This window comes from Myodes glareolus, chromosome 19 (assembly GCF_982192425.1).
Source record: "Myodes glareolus chromosome 19, mMyoGla1.1, whole genome shotgun sequence".
In the NCBI taxonomy this organism is placed as follows: Eukaryota; Metazoa; Chordata; class Mammalia; order Rodentia; family Cricetidae; genus Myodes; species Myodes glareolus.
This window is the reverse complement of record NC_142044.1, coordinates 38,403,264-38,419,722: the sequence shown is the minus strand read 5'-3', so window position 1 is coordinate 38,419,722 and position 16,459 is coordinate 38,403,264. Positions and strand designations below refer to the sequence as shown.

Sequence of the window (16,459 nt, the reverse complement as noted above, 5' to 3'; positions counted from 1 at the left end):
CAGGAGTATGGAATCTGCTTATTCTTGAGCTAGCTCTAGTGTATCAGCTGATTTCCCCGAGTAAAGAAGGGGCAATGTGCTTTAACTAATAGAAGGCATTGTTCACCTTTGCATCTGGCAGACTTGCCAAGAGAACCGCAGTGTGCTGGGCATGGTGGTGCAGGTCTTTAATTCCAGTTGGGAGGCAGAGACAAGCGCATCTCTGTGAGTTCTGGGCCAGACTGGCCTCCAGAAGTTGAGTTCTAGAATGGCTAGTGTTACATACAGTGAGACCCTGTATCCAAAAGAAAAAGAAAGAAAGAAAGAAAGAAAGAAAGAAAGAAAGAAAGAAAGAAAGGAAGGAAGGAAGGAAGGAAGGAAGGAAGGAAGGAAGGAAGAAAGAAAGGAAATGAAAGAAACTCTATGCTGAAAAGGCACAGCAGTTTTTGGGTCTTGGTTTCCTGGGACATGGTAGATTTGCATATATCCTTGGTGGACCTGGCAGGTGGCCCTCTGGGGCAGTGACCTTCACACGCTGGTGGCTGCTCTAGTAAAGGGCAGAAGCGAGCTGTACGTCAGCAATTCCCGGGAACTGCACATCCCTTCTGTGGACTGATTCGCTTACTACCTGTTTGACACCCTCTTGTCTGTACAAGCCATGTCTTAGAACTTAAGAACCTCACTTTCCTCTACGGATCCTTTTTCAGCCTCCAACCCGAGGGCTGGGCCGAGGGGTGGCTTAGAGTGTATCCAGTCCTTCGCTGTTCCGGTGCTTGGTGTCTTGTCGACATCCCGTCGCGCAAGAGTGGTCGTCAGTGGGTTTTTCCAATTCGTGCCCTTCCACTCCAGGCAGCTAGGCCAGAGCCTGGTGCACGGAAGCCCGAATTTCTGTGGACAATGGCACAGGCACACCGGGGAGTCTAGGGGCGCTTTGCACTCTCGAGGAGTAAAAGTATGGATATTTTTCCCGACCCCAGAGCGGGTTGTACCTTTCCAGGGACGCACCCTCCCCCTCACCCCCGTCATCCCCGCTCCCCTCCAGCCTCCTGGACCCCACCCCCTTCTGTTCACCTTCTACAGTGGGCGGGCCCTCCGGCTATCTCGTTCGTCCATTGGCGGTGACCACCTCATCGTCTAGCCCTTCGCGGCGCTACCATTGGTTTGCGCTGAGCACACGTGACCAGGAGGACGAGGGGGCGGTGGCGTGGGGGGGGGGTCCGCAGCGAAAACAAAGATGGCGGCCGCGCCGGGGTTGGTGGCCTGGACGGCTGCGGGCCGACGCGCGGGCCAGGCCCACTGAGGCAGCGGCGCAGCGGGCAGGTTGCAGGGTTGCCGCGGCAGTGAGAAGCCGGCAGGGGCGCGCGGCGACCCTAACTTCCAGCCGGCGAGCGCGCCGGCACCCGCCCGCCGGGCCGGCCGGACGCGATGTCCGGCGCCGAGGAGGCCGGCGGGGGTGGCCCGGCTGCGGGGCCCGCGGGTGCCGTGCCGTCCGGGGTCGGGGTAGGGGCCGGGCCTGGGGCTGCCGCGGGGCCGGCTGCGGCGGCTCTGGGCGAGGCGGCGGGGCCCGGGCTCCCGGACGAGGCGGGCCTGGCCGGCGCTCGGCAGCTGCAAGAGGCGGCCGGCGACCCTGACGCGCCGCCCAAGAAGCGGCTGCGGGCGGCCGAGGCGGCCGAGGCGGCGGCGGCGGCGGTGGCAGCGGGCAGCGGGAAGCTGGAGGAGCGGCTGTACTCGGTGCTGTGCTGCACCGTGTGCCTGGACCTGCCCAAGGCTTCCGTGTACCAGGTAGGGCCGCCGGCCCGGCCCGGCGCCGCGTCGCCTGGAGGCCTGGGGCCGGTGGCCGGGAACCCTTTCCAATCCAGACATCCACCTCACAGGCCCGCGAAACCCCGCTCCCGTCTCGAGGCTCCTGCCTTTTCTTGCTCTGAATCTCATTTTCCGTGTTCTACGGTCCCCTTTACTTCCCCGTCTGAATTTCTGCTCTCCTCCTTAGATTCCTTGTCTGCACCTTCTGCTTCCTCCAGGGTGTCCCCCTTGACATATTCCAGCTCCTATTCAGCTGACCTCGCAGAGAGCTGTGAACAGGTGCCCGCCCGCCATTCCTACACCTCATCAACACTGCCCCTCACTTCTAGACCCCCTGGAGGAAGAAGCTGCTTAAGTGGAGATAGGGCTCCAATTCTGGCAGCCACACCCCCACAAAAAATCCTTCCATGCCTGAGCTACTAAAGTATATCTCCTTTTCTGCCCAATGAAGCCCTGTGTCCTTCTGAAGAGCTGGAGGAAGAAAGGGCCTCTCATCCTTTCCCAGTCCTAATCTAGGTGAAGCCACCTGCTTTTTTGGTACTTTCTCCTGCCCCAACCTGGCCAGTTTTCCTACTCAGGCCCATCTCACCCATGCCAAACTGGCCTCCAAGGTTGTCCTTGCATAGAAACTTTGTCCTTACCTTTCCCATCTGAAGACCCAGTGCACCAGTAGGTCTCAGGGTACTGTCCTCTGTGAACCTAACATACCCTCTCGCAAGTACAAGAGCAGACCTCTGATTCAGTGAGAAGTGTCTGCCCACCTTCCCCTGGTCTCTACCCCTCAGTTCCCGGTCTCTGTCACCTTTCTTTGTACTTAGAGTAGCGGAAAGTGGCTGGTGAGGCCTGTTTCCCTGCTTTGCTTTAGAGTAAGCCCCTGGCTGAGAGCCAGCATAGGTCTAGTCTGTAGCTATTTTCCTACCTTTTGGATCTCCATGTTCCTGTCTTGGCCTGAGGTTGGTTGGTGTGTGTGTTGGGGGGATTCCAGTGACCTGAACGGATACTCACCCTCCTAGGTGTTATGCCTTTCCCACAGCTGCCGGTTCCAGCACCCGTATTTACCATGTTAGGAGCCATCAGAACCTGCTCACAACCTTTTTTTCTTGTCTTGGCTTCTTGGTCCTTCTTAGTGAAAGAGCTCTTCCCTTCCTAGGAGTGAGTGAGAGTCCAGCAAGACTAGTCAGTGGAAGGGGGTCTCAAGGATCTCAGGGGTTTCTTGGTTGTTCCTGGCGTGGTGATAGACCACATGATACTGGCTCCTGGTCTGCACAGAGAGCCACCATTGTACTTCTGCCCAGAGTAACTAATGAGACTAGCTGGTTCAAACCAGTCTCCGCTGTGTTAGGGATTGCTGTGGCTTGGGCCGCTGAGGAAGTGTAATAGAGTGGCCTGAGTGGAGGGACTGCTTTCTCAGGCACTGTCCCAGACCAAAGGTAGGCGCCCTTGGTGACCCAGAGGAGCTGTGGGCATTGACATTGATCTCTAGGCTCTGCCACTAGCCCCCTTCCCATCTCCTTTCTGCGTAGGTAAATAACCTAGAGCAAAGACATTTCCCTGTCACCTGCAAAGGCTGGGAGAATTCTCTGGAATATGGGATTTTGGAAGAGCCTTGGGGCGAATGTTGGAACTTTGCCTGTGCACAGATATGTAAAATGGGAGTGCAGCGAGAGGAGGGAAGGAAGTTTCCTAGCATCTTAAGAGTGTTGCCAGAGTCTCCTGCCAGTGCAGTACAGCTCTGGAGGGTCCTGTTGCTGTCCCCACCAAGGTGCCAGGCAGGCCTCTTCAGGGTTCTTCCCTAGTCTTCTCAGGGTTTGAACACCCCTGGCCAGGATCCACTGCTGGTCACCACCTCTGCCTGAGCTCAGCTCTTCTGTTTTCCGCTAGCCTTCTTGTCTAACCCGTGTTGATGGGCTGTCCATCTCTTTAGACCAGTTTCCACCTTCAACTTTCGCTGGCAACATTTGCCTGACCTCAGCAGAACATCTGGCTCCAGGTGGCCCCATCCGTGCTGTGCATCCTGGGAGCTGACTCAGATGCTCTGCTGGAGTGGAAAGTGGGTAACCATGCTATGCCAGGCATTGGATTGTGGGGAAAACTCCATGGGCCGCTGAGATGGCTGGGTGTGTGGTAACTTGAGAGTGCATTATCCATATGCCACCTGTGCTGCCAGGGAAGCGCTGGGAAGTAGACAAGAGCAGGGTATGTATGTGGGCTCATCCACCTAGTCTAGATAGCCTTACAACCTGCAGGGCCGATTCCCATGGCCCATACTCATACGCTGACATATCACAGACTAGAAAATTTGCTCACGTTGTCTAACCAAGGCCGTCCACCAAGTAGCTCTTATCCCTGGGGCCTGTGTCAAGTCCTGCAGCAGGTACAACAGGTGCATGCTTTGATGTTCTCTGTGTGGGTGTTAGGTATATCCTGGGCAACTGGCCTAGCAAGATGTGTAGCTACCTTCCTGAGTCTAGGGTGGGCCCTTCCAAAGTCAAGCAGGCATTATGGCAGGTGCCTGGTAGGTGGCATGAAGGCTGGAGGGAAACCCACATAAGAACTTGTGACAAGTCCAACCTGGGCAGATGGACAAGCAATTTGTGCTGGCTCCCTCTTCTGGATGTACTCCTGAGGCCAGAGGGCAATGTAACCAGTCAGTAGCTACACATTGTAAGTGCCTTGTCTGTGGGAGTCCCAGCCTGGGAGGTTGCAATTGTAGCCTGTGCCCTGACCTACTTCCCCTAGCTTTCTCGCCACAGTCCTTCACATACAGCCCAGAATGGACTTTTGTAAGATAGACCCAGCCTTGACCCATTCATTCCTTGGGTATCAACCAGGCTCAGCCTCTTTGCGCTGCATCTGGCAAAGATACTGCTCCTTCTTCTCACCCTTTAAACACCTTTGAGTTCAGGGATCACTTAAGTGGGCCTCTGACATAGAACACAGTGAATCCAGCTCTATCTGATAGGGGCCCAGACACTTTCTGTGACCAGGAACCTGTGTCATTGTTCTACTGTTCTACATGTTTTCCGCTTGAGCTGCCCTCTTCGTGTCCCTACCTGCCTCTTTGCTTCTTTTTTGGGCCTGACTGTAACAAAACCCATCTTGGGCCCTCAGTTCTCCCTTTGACAAGGATTCCTTTCCTTTCCTATTCTGCCCCAGAGGATATTCTGCTTTTGCCTTTGCCTCTGAATATGGGAGACTGAATATCTGGTTGAGAAAAAGTTCAGAGAACATTAGTTTCACCTCTTCCCAGGCCCTCTTCTGAGATTGATTCGTGTCTGGGACTATCACACACATGGCCTGACATCCCCTGGCCCTGGCTATGATGATTCTTCCTTCTTCACCCTCCTCCTTTATTTTTATGTGCATGAGTGTTTTGCCCACATGTATGTATATGCACCATGTATGTGCCTGGTGCCTGCAGAGTTCAGAACAATGCTTCAGATCCTCTGAAACAGGACTTATGGATGGTTGTGAGCCACAGCAGGTGCTGTTAATTGCTGAGCCAACTCTCTGGCCCCTGATTAGTTCTTTGAAGCAGAAATAGGTCTGCTTAGGATCCAAGGAAGGACTGTAGGCTTTTTGTTTTGGATTTTGGTGTGTGTGTGTGTGTGTGTTGATAGTTTATTTTGAGTTACTTTTAAATCTAAGCAGTGTTCATTTCTGAGTAAAAGCTACACTTTGCTGGAACCCAGCTAAATCATGAATATGACTAACCTAGAATTTCAACTCTCGCCTAAGCAGAACGGTCTTGTCGCACTGGCTGTGTACCCATGGACAAAGAGCCAGTTCTGCTCAGGCCCATGCTTGGCTATGGAAGTTCAAGAAACTGGGTCAATCCTCAAAGTGCCACTAGCCCTGATTCTTTACCAGCATCCAAGACACCATGGAAGACTCTAGAGAAAGAGAGTCTCCAGGTGGCTGAGCAGCACTTTGGTATTAGTGCATTTGGGTAGCAGTAACTTCTGCCAAGCGTCTGTGAGTATGTGATGCTCTGAACAGGAGGGTAGGCTGTTTATATGGGTCTGGGTACCATCCATAATATTTTGGGCCCCCTGTTTATGAGGACTATGTTCTAGGTTTGAAAGAGACTGACCCCAGGAACTTGTAACCAACTATATGTTGTAGAGAACCCATTTCTAAGACCTGCTTATGGCTCAGGGGCAGGGTTTCTCTGTGGGCATAGCTGTTCCACCTATCTCCTTTCACCCAAAGGAGAGCCCAGCTCAAATAGAACACTCCTGCCCTGGGTATAGATGCACAGTCTGAGCACATGTGAGTTGCCTGCAGGTCAGTAGATGGAAGGGCTGGGTGCTGGCCTGCAGGTATAGAAGCAGCAAATGACTGTTTCTGGACAATTTAGAGGAGCCTAGGACCTCGGCCCCATGGAGGTGGAGCTCTCTAGACTTTGACATGGATAACTGCAGAGGTGGCATATGTTCTGAGGCTGCTGTAATCTAAGTGTCAAGCTTTGCTACAACACATTGCCTCTCCTGTGCCCGGGAAGAATCTGAGACCAACAGAGAGAAGATAAGTCTAGGATCATGCTGTTGGTATCCTATAGGATGAGGGCAGAGCTCAAAGTGAGCGCCAAGTCAGTGTCTGTCGCTAGAGGGCCTGGAAAGACCTACAGTGTTATCTTGGGTATGAGCCCAGAGTTTGCCTGGTTAATAGTGAGATGACAGCCTGGCCTGGCCATTGCAGGAGCAGTTTCTGGAGATGTCTAGGCACTGAAACTGCCACTATGGAGTCATCTGTGGCCCACTTTCTGCATAGGCAGTGGGCATAAGTGAGGGGATAAGGCACAGTCTCCACCGCTAAGGCTAAATGTGGCTGCCCTGGGCCTATATTTGAAGTTAGGTCTTGCTCAGGAAGTTATGGGAAGGTGCTAGACTTGTGCATTGTTCATGTACAGCTCACCTAGACACCGTCCCTTAAATGGCTGGTGAAGGGCGCTAAGACGGTATGCCTTGAACCTTGTTTGGGTCTTGTTCTGCCCCTCAGAGCTCAACTGTCAGGGATGTGACACTTCACTTTGCCCAGACCTTGCAAACTTCCCTAGAGGCCCAGAGGGACCCAGAGGAAAGCAGGGTAGGTACGACTTTCCTGTGGTATGGAGTTGATTTGAGTCTGGAATTTCCAGGAGAATAGGCCCTGTGGCCAGACCCAGCCCAGGCTTAAGTGGCTTCCATGGTTGAGGGCAGGAGTGATACTGAAGAGCAGTGATAAGGATTGGCAGCCTCACCCTCTCATTGGGGGGCCCAGCACTCCTTTCCAAGTCGCTTGGGCTAAGATTTGGAGCAGGTATCCACTGCATGGTTTAGAAACCTTGAGAGGAGCAGGCTGCAGCCAGGAAAAATGCTGTTAAAGGCTCAGGCTGTTCAGGCTGGTAAACCCTAAAAGTGACTGCAGACCTGAGACCAGAAGCCCAGAGCTTCCTCTAAGTTCAGGCAGCTTCTTGCCAGAAAGTGACTCAAGCTGTGCACATGGATTGGTGGGGCTGCAAGGTCCTTGGGTATCTCAGTGCCAGTGTCTTGCTGGGTGAACTTCTTTTATTTTTAAGAGAGGGCCTTATGTAGCCCAGGCTGGCCCAGAAGTCATTTTTGTATTCCAGTCCTGCCTCTGCCTCTGCCTCCTAAGTTCTGAGCTTATACCACTCCCAGTTCTGGGGATGTCCTGAGATTGCCTCTCTGAAATAGATGAGCATTTAATTTTGTGTTGTATTTGCTCCTGCCTTCCAGAGGGAATAGTAGTCACTGTCCCAGGAAGTCCCCAGGCAGATGGGGTATAAGAAAACTGTGACTTGGGCCCTTGGTCAGCGCCTCTTATGTCTATACCCAGTTCCAGACCTGGAGTGGGCACAGCAGATTGGTTGTTCCATCGCCACTTTAGATAGCCCACATTCTGACTGGCCCCTGCCATGTCCTCTTCATCCAGGCCCAGATCAGCAAAGCTACTCTCTTCACAGTGCATGTTTTAATTTTTCAGTCAAACTTATATTTGCCTATAGGTATATATGGTGTCCCTGTGGGCATGGGTTCTGCATCAGACTTCTGTCACCATCAGTCTTCAGCATGTAGGTTCCATCAGACAGCCTGTTGACGCGATAAGATGGTAGCTAAGGTTTATTAAGCATGACAGTTAAGTAGATGGAGCCTCCTGGTGTGGCCAGACAGTAACTACTTACATCTCTTTCCTAATGCACACTACACTGTACAGAGCAACCGCAGCATGGTAGGCCTGATATATTGATTTCTCTCTCTCTCTCTCTTTTGTTTTTATTTTTCAAGACAGGGCTTCTCTGTGTAGACCTGACTGTCCTGAAACTCCTTCTGTAGACCACACTGGCCTTAAACTCACAGAGATCTGCCTACCTTTGCCTCCTGAGTGCTAGGATTAAAGGTGTGCACCACCATACCCAGCTATTGGTCTCCCCTTTAACACTGAGTCCCTCATGGTGTGAGAGAGAAGCCCACCCTGGTATAGGGTTCTTGACCCATCCAGTAGTTTTTGTTTCTGGAATGTTCTTTTTTCAATACTGAGGATTGAACCTAGGTCCTCAAGCTTGCTAGGTAGGCATTCAATCGGTGAGCCACATGCCCAACCCAGCCTACCCAGTATTTTTTGTGGTTCCAAATGGTACCCAGTGTATATTGACTCTGTAAGAGACCCAGGTTCTAACAGTCTTGTCTGTGTAAGCAAGGACCTCCAACTGTCAGGTCTGCTCCAGCTGATCCTGTTTATATCAGCTTAACTCAGTACCAGGTCCCAGCTAACTTCAGTCTGAGCCAACTTAGCCTTCTGCCTGCCATAGGCTTTGTGCCATTGACTCTGAAGCAACCCAGTAAGTAGTCTCCCTCCCTGGGTGCTAGCAACTGCTGGTTCTCACTTGTGTTATTAGCAAGGGCTGGTTATGGAGGGGCCAGGGTTGATCTCAACCTGAGCCACTTCTAGTCCCCACATGAACAGCCTTTTGGAAGCCAAGGGAAACATGCCTGCCTCAGCAGCAATCATGACCCCTATGAATAGCTGCTTGCTAGGTATCCCTGCCAGGTCAAGCAAAAAAATAGGCTTTTTTGGGAAAACTGGAAAAGCCAGGTTCTAAGGGCAAGTCAGTTTCCATCCAGGCCTGCTTTAGATGTAGCCAGGACCCTCATGACATGATAAGGACCTGCTCTTGACAAAACCAGAGTTAGCTCTATCCTGACATGACCCTCCAAGCAGCTCTCAGTGTTTGTTAGATACCAGCAAGACTTGGGAACCAGTGGGTACTCCTCTACTCTCCTCACCTAAAATCCCTCAGGACATCTGCTCTGGCTGAGCCCAGCAGGTATGGGTGGGCACGTGTGCCTGCAAGTATCCACAGGTCTGTGAGCTTCACCTCCCTTTCCTTCTTCGCAGTGTACTAACGGTCACTTGATGTGCGCTGGCTGTTTTATCCACCTACTAGCAGATGCCCGGCTGAAGGAGGAGCAGGCCACATGTCCCAACTGTCGTTGTGAGATCAGTAAGAGCCTCTGCTGCCGGAACCTGGCCGTGGAGAAAGCTGTGAGCGAACTGCCTTCAGAGTGTGGCTTCTGTCTGCGTCAGTTCCCTCGCTCCCTCCTAGAAAGGCACCAGAAAGAGGAATGCCAGGACAGGTAACCATGTGAAGGTGGGGCCTTGCGATCACATATGTGGGCCCTGGGGACCACATATACAGCCCAGAGATAACCCTGTAGGCCCAGGTGGTGAGAGCATGCCTTTGCATAGAAGACAGTTAGGTTCTACACTAATTGCTCTCTGAATAAGATGGTGATCCTTTAGAATTCTCTGTGCGTATTGGTTAGGCCCTTAGAAAGTCCAGTACAGCAGGATCAGTTTGAAAGCTCTGGAAAATTTGAGTGAGACTCTTTTGTTTTGCAACCCAGTCCCAGCACATAGAAACAACCACTTGCCTGGCAAGGCCCTGGCACCAAGAACGTTCCTAGAATGAGGCTATGTGGAGTCTAATATCATGGTCAGCAGCCACTCACCTCTAGACAGAGAGACATCAGTACTGGGCACAGGAGGCATGTTGGCTAAAAGCTGTAGAGCTTCTCTCTCCTTCAGTTTCCCTGCCTCTCACATACATACCTATGTGTGGTCTAAGTGGCTGTGCTCAAAATTCATTGTGTCTTACAGGGAAGGGCTTGTGGTTGGACAGAAGTAGCCTATGAAATACTTCTGGGCACAGCTATTTGCCCCAGCCACAGAGATGACCACTGTTCTCAACTCCTTTCAGGGTGACACAGTGCAAGTACAAGCGTATTGGCTGCCCATGGCATGGCCCTTTCCATGAGCTGACAGTGCATGAAGCTGCATGTGCTCACCCAACCAAGACAGGCAATGAGTTGATGGAGATCCTAGATGAGATGGATCAGAGCCACCGCAAGGAGATGCAACTCTACAACAGCATCTTCAGCCTGCTCAGCTTTGAGAAGATTGGCTACACAGGTGAGGCACCCCACATTCCCCTGCATGCCACACAGGTACTGTTTGGGGCTAGAGGCTCCAGGGAGGCAGTAGGCTTTGGGCAGTGGGCACAGGCTGCGCCGTTGGCCAGGCTCTGGGCAAGCTCCAAATGGACAGGAAGATGTCTTGGGGAAGAAGATAGGTTGGAGATTGAGTAGAAGGAGGGATGCACCTGCATGGCTCTTACAGAGGTCCTTCCCACCTGTCCTCCCTGCCTCTGCCCACCACCCTGGCAAGATGACCCCCCTCACTGTATGGGGCTCCACAGATTTGGGGTATTGGATCTAACTAGAAAATTGGGTATGTTTTGGGCAGTCTGGGAGCCTGGGGGCCTTACCTTTGGAGCACAGAGCAAGAAGAGCATTCCATCAAGTCAGGTCCTGTCTGCAGATGTTCACTGAAGGCCACATGGCCTCCTAAGACTGGCAAGAAGCTTGGACAGGGCTCCAGAACAAGCTGAGGGTCTCAGCTCAAACTGTAGAACTGGGAGTGGATGCCTACATATGAGTAGACTGGACTGGGCCTATGCTCACTGGATCTCATGGCTCCCAGGCATCTGCCACCAACTTTGAACATGTCGGGGAGCAGGAGCCAGACCACAACTTGTACCAGAGAACAAGAAGCACCTGCTGATACTGGGGCAACTTGGGGAAACTTCATTCCCTCTGCTGCTCAGCCTACGGCAGGTGGCCAGCTCAGAGCACCCAGGGCAGTCCTGGACAGTCAGTCATGCCATGCTGCCTAGACTAGCCCAAACAGGCCTGAGATGCAAAGGGCCCAGGGGCCTGCATCAGCAGAAAACTCTGGCTCTTGGTTAAGAGTAGCCTTGGCTGATCTCATGGCCTGTGGGGTCTGGGTGGGCCAGGCCATGTGGCTACAGCAGAGGCTGGGTGGGAAGACCTGTCCCCAAAAGAAGGACTGGCTGCCTAAGAGCCCATACATCCACAACAGAACGTGCCAGCCACAGGACTGCAAAGGCAGGTCTGCCTGCTAAGCGACAGCCCTACAGACAGCCGGGCAGAATCCACATCACAGTGCAACGTCAAGGACTTGGCACTCCCCTTGGGCAGGACCAGATACCATCTGCCCACCTGCCGGCTTTTCTGGCAGCTTTGTATCAGAACCAATAAAGTGCACTTGTTCTCAGAACTGTATCCTGTCTGTGTGTCTGCTTACCCCGCCCCTTTGGGGACAGGGGACTGAGGGTAAGGAGGGTGGCTTCTATGGGTTGGCCACTCCTGGGCCACATGGCCTAATATCCCACAGCCTCAGGACTCTCCAGCTAACTGGTGTTAATTCTGTTTGTAGTTGTTCCCCCAAATGTGCACTTCCATTTGCCATAATTGCGTTTGACTTACCTTGTGACAAGTAGAACACGCTATCTGGGTAAGTTGCCTTCCTCCCTGGCTGAGCCTGTCCTTGGCCTGTTGGGGAAGGCGCCACCCCCTGGCCCTCCCCAGCACTAACAGTTGGCTGTCTGGCCCTGTCTGTCTCCACAGAGGTTCAATTCCGGCCTTATCGCACTGATGACTTCATCACACGCCTGTACTATGAAACACCACGGTTCACAGTACTGAACCAGACATGGGTCCTGAAGGCTCGTGTGAATGACTCGGAGCGCAACCCCAACCTGTCGTGCAAGCGCACACTTTCCTTCCAGCTACTCCTCAAGAGCAAGGTCACAGCGCCCCTGGAGTGTTCTTTTCTTCTGCTCAAGGGCCCATATGATGATGTGAGGATCAGTCCTGTCATCTACCACTTTGTCTTCACCAATGAGAGCAACGAGACAGACTATGTGCCGCTGCCCATCATCGACTCTGTGGAGTGCAACAAGCTGCTGGCTGCCAAGAACATTAACCTGCGGCTCTTCCTGTTCCAAATACAGAAGTAGGCTGGGCGCAGGACACCTGAGGAGCAGAGGGCTGCGGTCCAGTAGTGCTGTCCCACCCCTCCCTGGCTTGGCAGCAGCTTCACACAACTATTTGATCATTTTAGCAAAGGAGGAGAACAAACAAAAGCAAACACTGAGAAAGTCTGCATGCGTGTGCAATGGGGTCCCCGCCTCTGGCTCACCCTTTGCCTCCCACCTCCTGCAGGCAGCCAGAGGCTGGGCTGACCACGGTGGAAACAGTACTCTGGGCTCCTCAGGTACAGGTGGTGAGGAGGGCAAGAGGCCAACCACCCTTACCCCAGCTCCCATCCTCTCATTGAGGTGGCACGGTGGTTCCCTGACCAGGCTCAGGGGCCCTGGTTGACTTCAGACAGCATATTTGATTGCAATTAAAAAGGCAGCCTTGTTTCCTACTTTCTGTTTTGTTGGAGGGGAAGGTGTGGCTGTGAATGGACCTCATAGGAGATTTGGTTTGGCCCGGTGGTCAGAACCTGTCCTGTCCCTGATACTGCACCTATGTGTGCACCCCAGGAGAGACTTAAGAGACACTGCCTCCCCCACAGTCTTATCAGAGGTTGGGACTAAAGCCTGGCCAGTGAGCCAGAGGGTTGGGCTTCCCCAGCTGCCACTCAGAGGAAGCAGGACTTGGCTAGTAGGGCTCAGCAAATGTTTTCGGAATGCAGGGTGAAATTCTGTCTCTTCGAGGAAAAAATGAAACTCTACAAGCTCTTTAAGTGATGTGATTTTAGCGAGAAATAACCCATTCGCTTAACTTAGCATAGAGGACCGGGTGTCCTCAGGGTGCCAAGGAGGCAGCCATTGTCTGTGAGACCTGCGTTTAATGGTGGCAGGGGCATCACAGGACCAAGGCAGAGCAGCATGGTTTATCGCCTAGGCAACGTCGGCCTTCCCCTTGCTGGAATTCACAGATTCTCTGAGTTGTGGTTGTAAGCAGGACAAGTATTAGGGCCTCACAGAATATGAAGCAGCCATGCTTGATAGGGCTAGGCCCCAGTCCTTTCTTCCTTGGCTTCCTCAGAGATACTGAGAAAGGTAGGACTTGCCTCCTTCTGTCTTTGCTTAGGAGATGAGGCTCTTCTATCATAGCTTTTCGTTGCTTTAATACCAAAGAACTGGTTTCCTCTTCCCTAACCAGACCTCCACATGCCTCAAAGTAGTTCCCACCATCCCATGCAAACTGCCTGGGCCTGAACTGTCCTGTACCTTCCAAGCTAAGGGACTGGGTAGTCTTGGCCATGTGGGTGCAAGTACTAACGTTCCACTCACCCTGACCTTCAAGAGGGCAAAGAGCTGAGAAATGAAGAGAAGCAACTGTGACGTGGGGTATAGGTCCCATCTGTTTTCCTGAATAGGGCCAGTGTGGCCCTTCTGCCTTCTCATAGGTGGAGAGGTTTTCAGCACCTTGTTTGGCTTCCTGCATGGGGCTTGTGGGAGTTCTCTTCTGCAAACGTGACCAGGCTGGCTTCTGCCTACTACAAAGGACCCCATGCCAGATTGCAGCACATCCATGGGAGCAGATAAATACAGCTTCTTGATTTTCTCTGCCTTTCGGGGCAGCCTCTAAAATGTGCTCACCTATCAGGCATAGAGGATTTTTGGAAAACAGAGGAGGCCCCTCTAGAAGTTCCTCTAGATTCTAAGGTGTTAGTGTGAAAAGGCAGGGCAAGGCCAGCTTGCCCTAATAACCTGTGTCTAGATGTGTGAGAGACTGACTCACAGAAGGCAGCCTGAAGGTCTCCTGGGGAGAAACAGGATAGGAGGCTTCTTCCCCCATGGGCACAAGCCAGCAGGGACACTGGGCATGAGAGTGAAGCTGGGCTGGCAGGGTCTCAGAGACAACAGAACTCTGGGTATCTGTGGAGATGAAAGGCATACCCCAAGGCACAGGTAGGGCTGGGGCCATGCCCAGCTAGGATCCACCTAGGGGTGTGGGTGTCTAAGGGTCCCCAGGAGGACTACAGCAGCCTTCTAGTGACATGCTCGGTGTGGCCGCTACACTATGACTGTCATGTGCAGCAGTTGAGCCTTCCAACCTAGAGGAACCAGACATGGAAAAAACTAGTATGTCTCTTGGCTCTGCTAGGGACTGGCATACAGACCTTCAGCATCGCCACTATGGGCTCTTGGGGGTGTGTGTGGGGGGCACCATATCTCCAGGCTTGTGTCCAGAATCTTGTTATCTTGCTGTCCTAACCTGGCTCTTTTTCTGTTGTCTCTGAGGATGGGAGAGGGGTTCAGCCTCAGTAAGTGTTGGGGAGGCTGCCAGAGGGGGTTGCATAGGCCAAGCCAGGCCTCCCTCCTCGGTCTGTCTCATCCCCACTTCCTGTGAGCACTGTGTCCCTCAGTTTGCCCAAAGTGAGACATTTACAAAACAATAAAAATAATTTTCTAAAGAGCAGAGCAAGAAGTGTTTTTATGATTGTTGGAAATGACTTACATGTCAGTTCTGCGGTTTGCATATTTTCTGTATGTACCTGTAGTTAAAAAAATAATTCCAAACCATGTTTTGTCTGTGTTTCCTTATCAGAAGACAGCCTCAGGGTGGGAATTCCTGTGCTCTGCTAGCTTGCCTTGCTCATCAGCCTGTACCCCATCCCCAGGCCTCCAGTCCTGTGAAGCATCCGGATAGAGAAGTTGGATTGTCTCTAAAGGGAGACTGACTTCACAAAGTTGTCTCTGTGTGCCATGGCATGTGTGCCCCCCAAATAATAATAATAGTTTGTTTTTTTTTTTAAAGATGCTTGTAAAATACAGCCTTCCAGGGCAAGGCACAGACTGAGAAAACTTTCCCACAATATAGAGTACAGTAGAGCAGCTGGATCTCAACAGGCTCCTGTTTTATGAATTCTAGGACTGGGCAGAAAGCAATTCGTGGTCTTCCTGACAGCCTGGGGGACTGCTCCACGTCTTAAGCCTCTTGACTCTATCCCTTCTTCCCACTCCACCCTTCTCTCACAGTGTCCCTCACCAGCCTGCCCGCTAGGCAGTAGACTTGATTTTAGAGGCATGCTTGGATGGGAAAAGGGCTGGCCTCTGTAGCTGTTCTGACATCCATCACGACGTAGTCTAACAGCTGCCCTTCAGGAGGTCTACCTGTGTCCAATTTTCCTTTTCACCAGGCACAACTCTGGAAGAAAGATCTCACCACACCCTTGCAGCCTTCAGGTAGCAAGGCCCAGACCTGCCCAGCCCCAGCCTGCAACAGGTGGCTGATAGGGTCGGCGGGGTCAGGGAGCCCTTCTTAGGCTTGTATCTGCCTTCAGTATCGCTCTCTTCCCAACAGGTGTTACCATCTGTCTTTTACTCCATGTTTTTGAGGTTTGGTTGGTTGGTTTTCTTTTGGGTTTTTTTTGTTTGTTTGCTTTGTTTTCTGAGATAGGGTCTCTCTAAGTAGCCCTGGCTGTCCTGGAACTCACTGTGTAGACCAGGAGGACCTTAAACTCAAAGACATCACCTGCCTCTGCCTCCCAAACGCTGGGATTAAAGGTGTGTGTGCTCCCACTATTTGTATTACAATAGAAAACAAACATCTGCTGACTAGTGTGGTGGACGCAGGCCTGCAATTCCAGCACTTGGGAGTCAGAGACAGGCAGATCTCCGAGTTCAAGGCCAGCCAGGGCTAATCAGAGAAACCCTGTCTCAAAAACCAAAAACAGAAAAAGAAAAGACCCTGACTGAGCTGGGCGGTGGTGGTGGCAGCACAGGCCTTAACCCAGTACTCAGGAGGCAGAGGCGGGAACATCTCTGTGATTTCGAGGCCAGGTTAGTCTACAAGAGCTAGTTCCAGGACAGGCTTCAAAGCTACAGAGAAACCCTGTCTCGAAAAAAACTAAACAAACAAATAAATAAATAAATAATAAATAAGGGTTTCTCTGTGCAGTCCTGGTTGTCCTGGAACTCACTCTGTAGATCTGGCCTCGAACTCAGAGCTCCACCTGCCTACGTCTCCTGGTGCTAGGATTAAAGGTATGTGCCATCACTGGCTAGATTTTTTTTTCAATGATTTATTTTGTTTTTACTCTCTGTGCATTGGTGTTTTGCTTGCATGTATGTCTGTGTGAGAGTGTTGGATCCCCTGGAACTGGACTTAGATAGCTTTTGAGCTGCTATGCAAGTGCTGGAAATTGAACCTGAGTTCTCTGGAAGAGCAGTTAGTGCTCTTAACCACTGAACCATCTCTCCAATCCCCTTTACCACCAGTTCTAGGTGATGCCTTTTTTTGACCTCCATGGGTACTCGGCATACATACATATGGTACACAGATACTCAGGCAAA

The 16,459-nt window shown here is 52.1% G+C and overlaps 1 protein-coding gene across 1 annotated transcript; it reads left to right on the top strand.

The window, feature by feature from the left end:
* The first annotated feature begins 1,195 nt into the window (after nucleotides 1-1,195).
* Zftraf1 (zinc finger TRAF-type and ring finger containing 1) lies at nucleotides 1,196-14,686 on the top strand. Its single transcript, XM_085678294.2, has 4 exons — nucleotides 1,196-1,761; nucleotides 9,181-9,419; nucleotides 10,043-10,254; nucleotides 11,772-14,686. Exons 1-4 carry the CDS (start codon nucleotides 1,405-1,407, stop codon nucleotides 12,161-12,163), a joined length of 1,200 nt encoding a protein of 399 aa, XP_085534420.1. The 5' UTR covers nucleotides 1,196-1,404; the 3' UTR covers nucleotides 12,164-14,686.
* The last annotated feature ends 1,773 nt before the right edge of the window (nucleotides 14,687-16,459 follow it).

Excerpts from the sequence above, each read along its gene's own strand:
- Zftraf1 (XM_085678294.2), top strand. The coding sequence starts at position 1,405 with ATGTCCGGCGCCGAGGAGGCCGGCGGGGGTGGCCCGGCTGCGGGGCCC. Across the intron at positions 1,762-9,180 it reads CCAAGGCTTCCGTGTACCAG|TGTACTAACGGTCACTTGAT; the intron begins GTAGGGCCGCCG and ends CCTTCTTCGCAG. Across the intron at positions 10,255-11,771 it reads TGAGAAGATTGGCTACACAG|AGGTTCAATTCCGGCCTTAT; the intron begins GTGAGGCACCCC and ends CTGTCTCCACAG.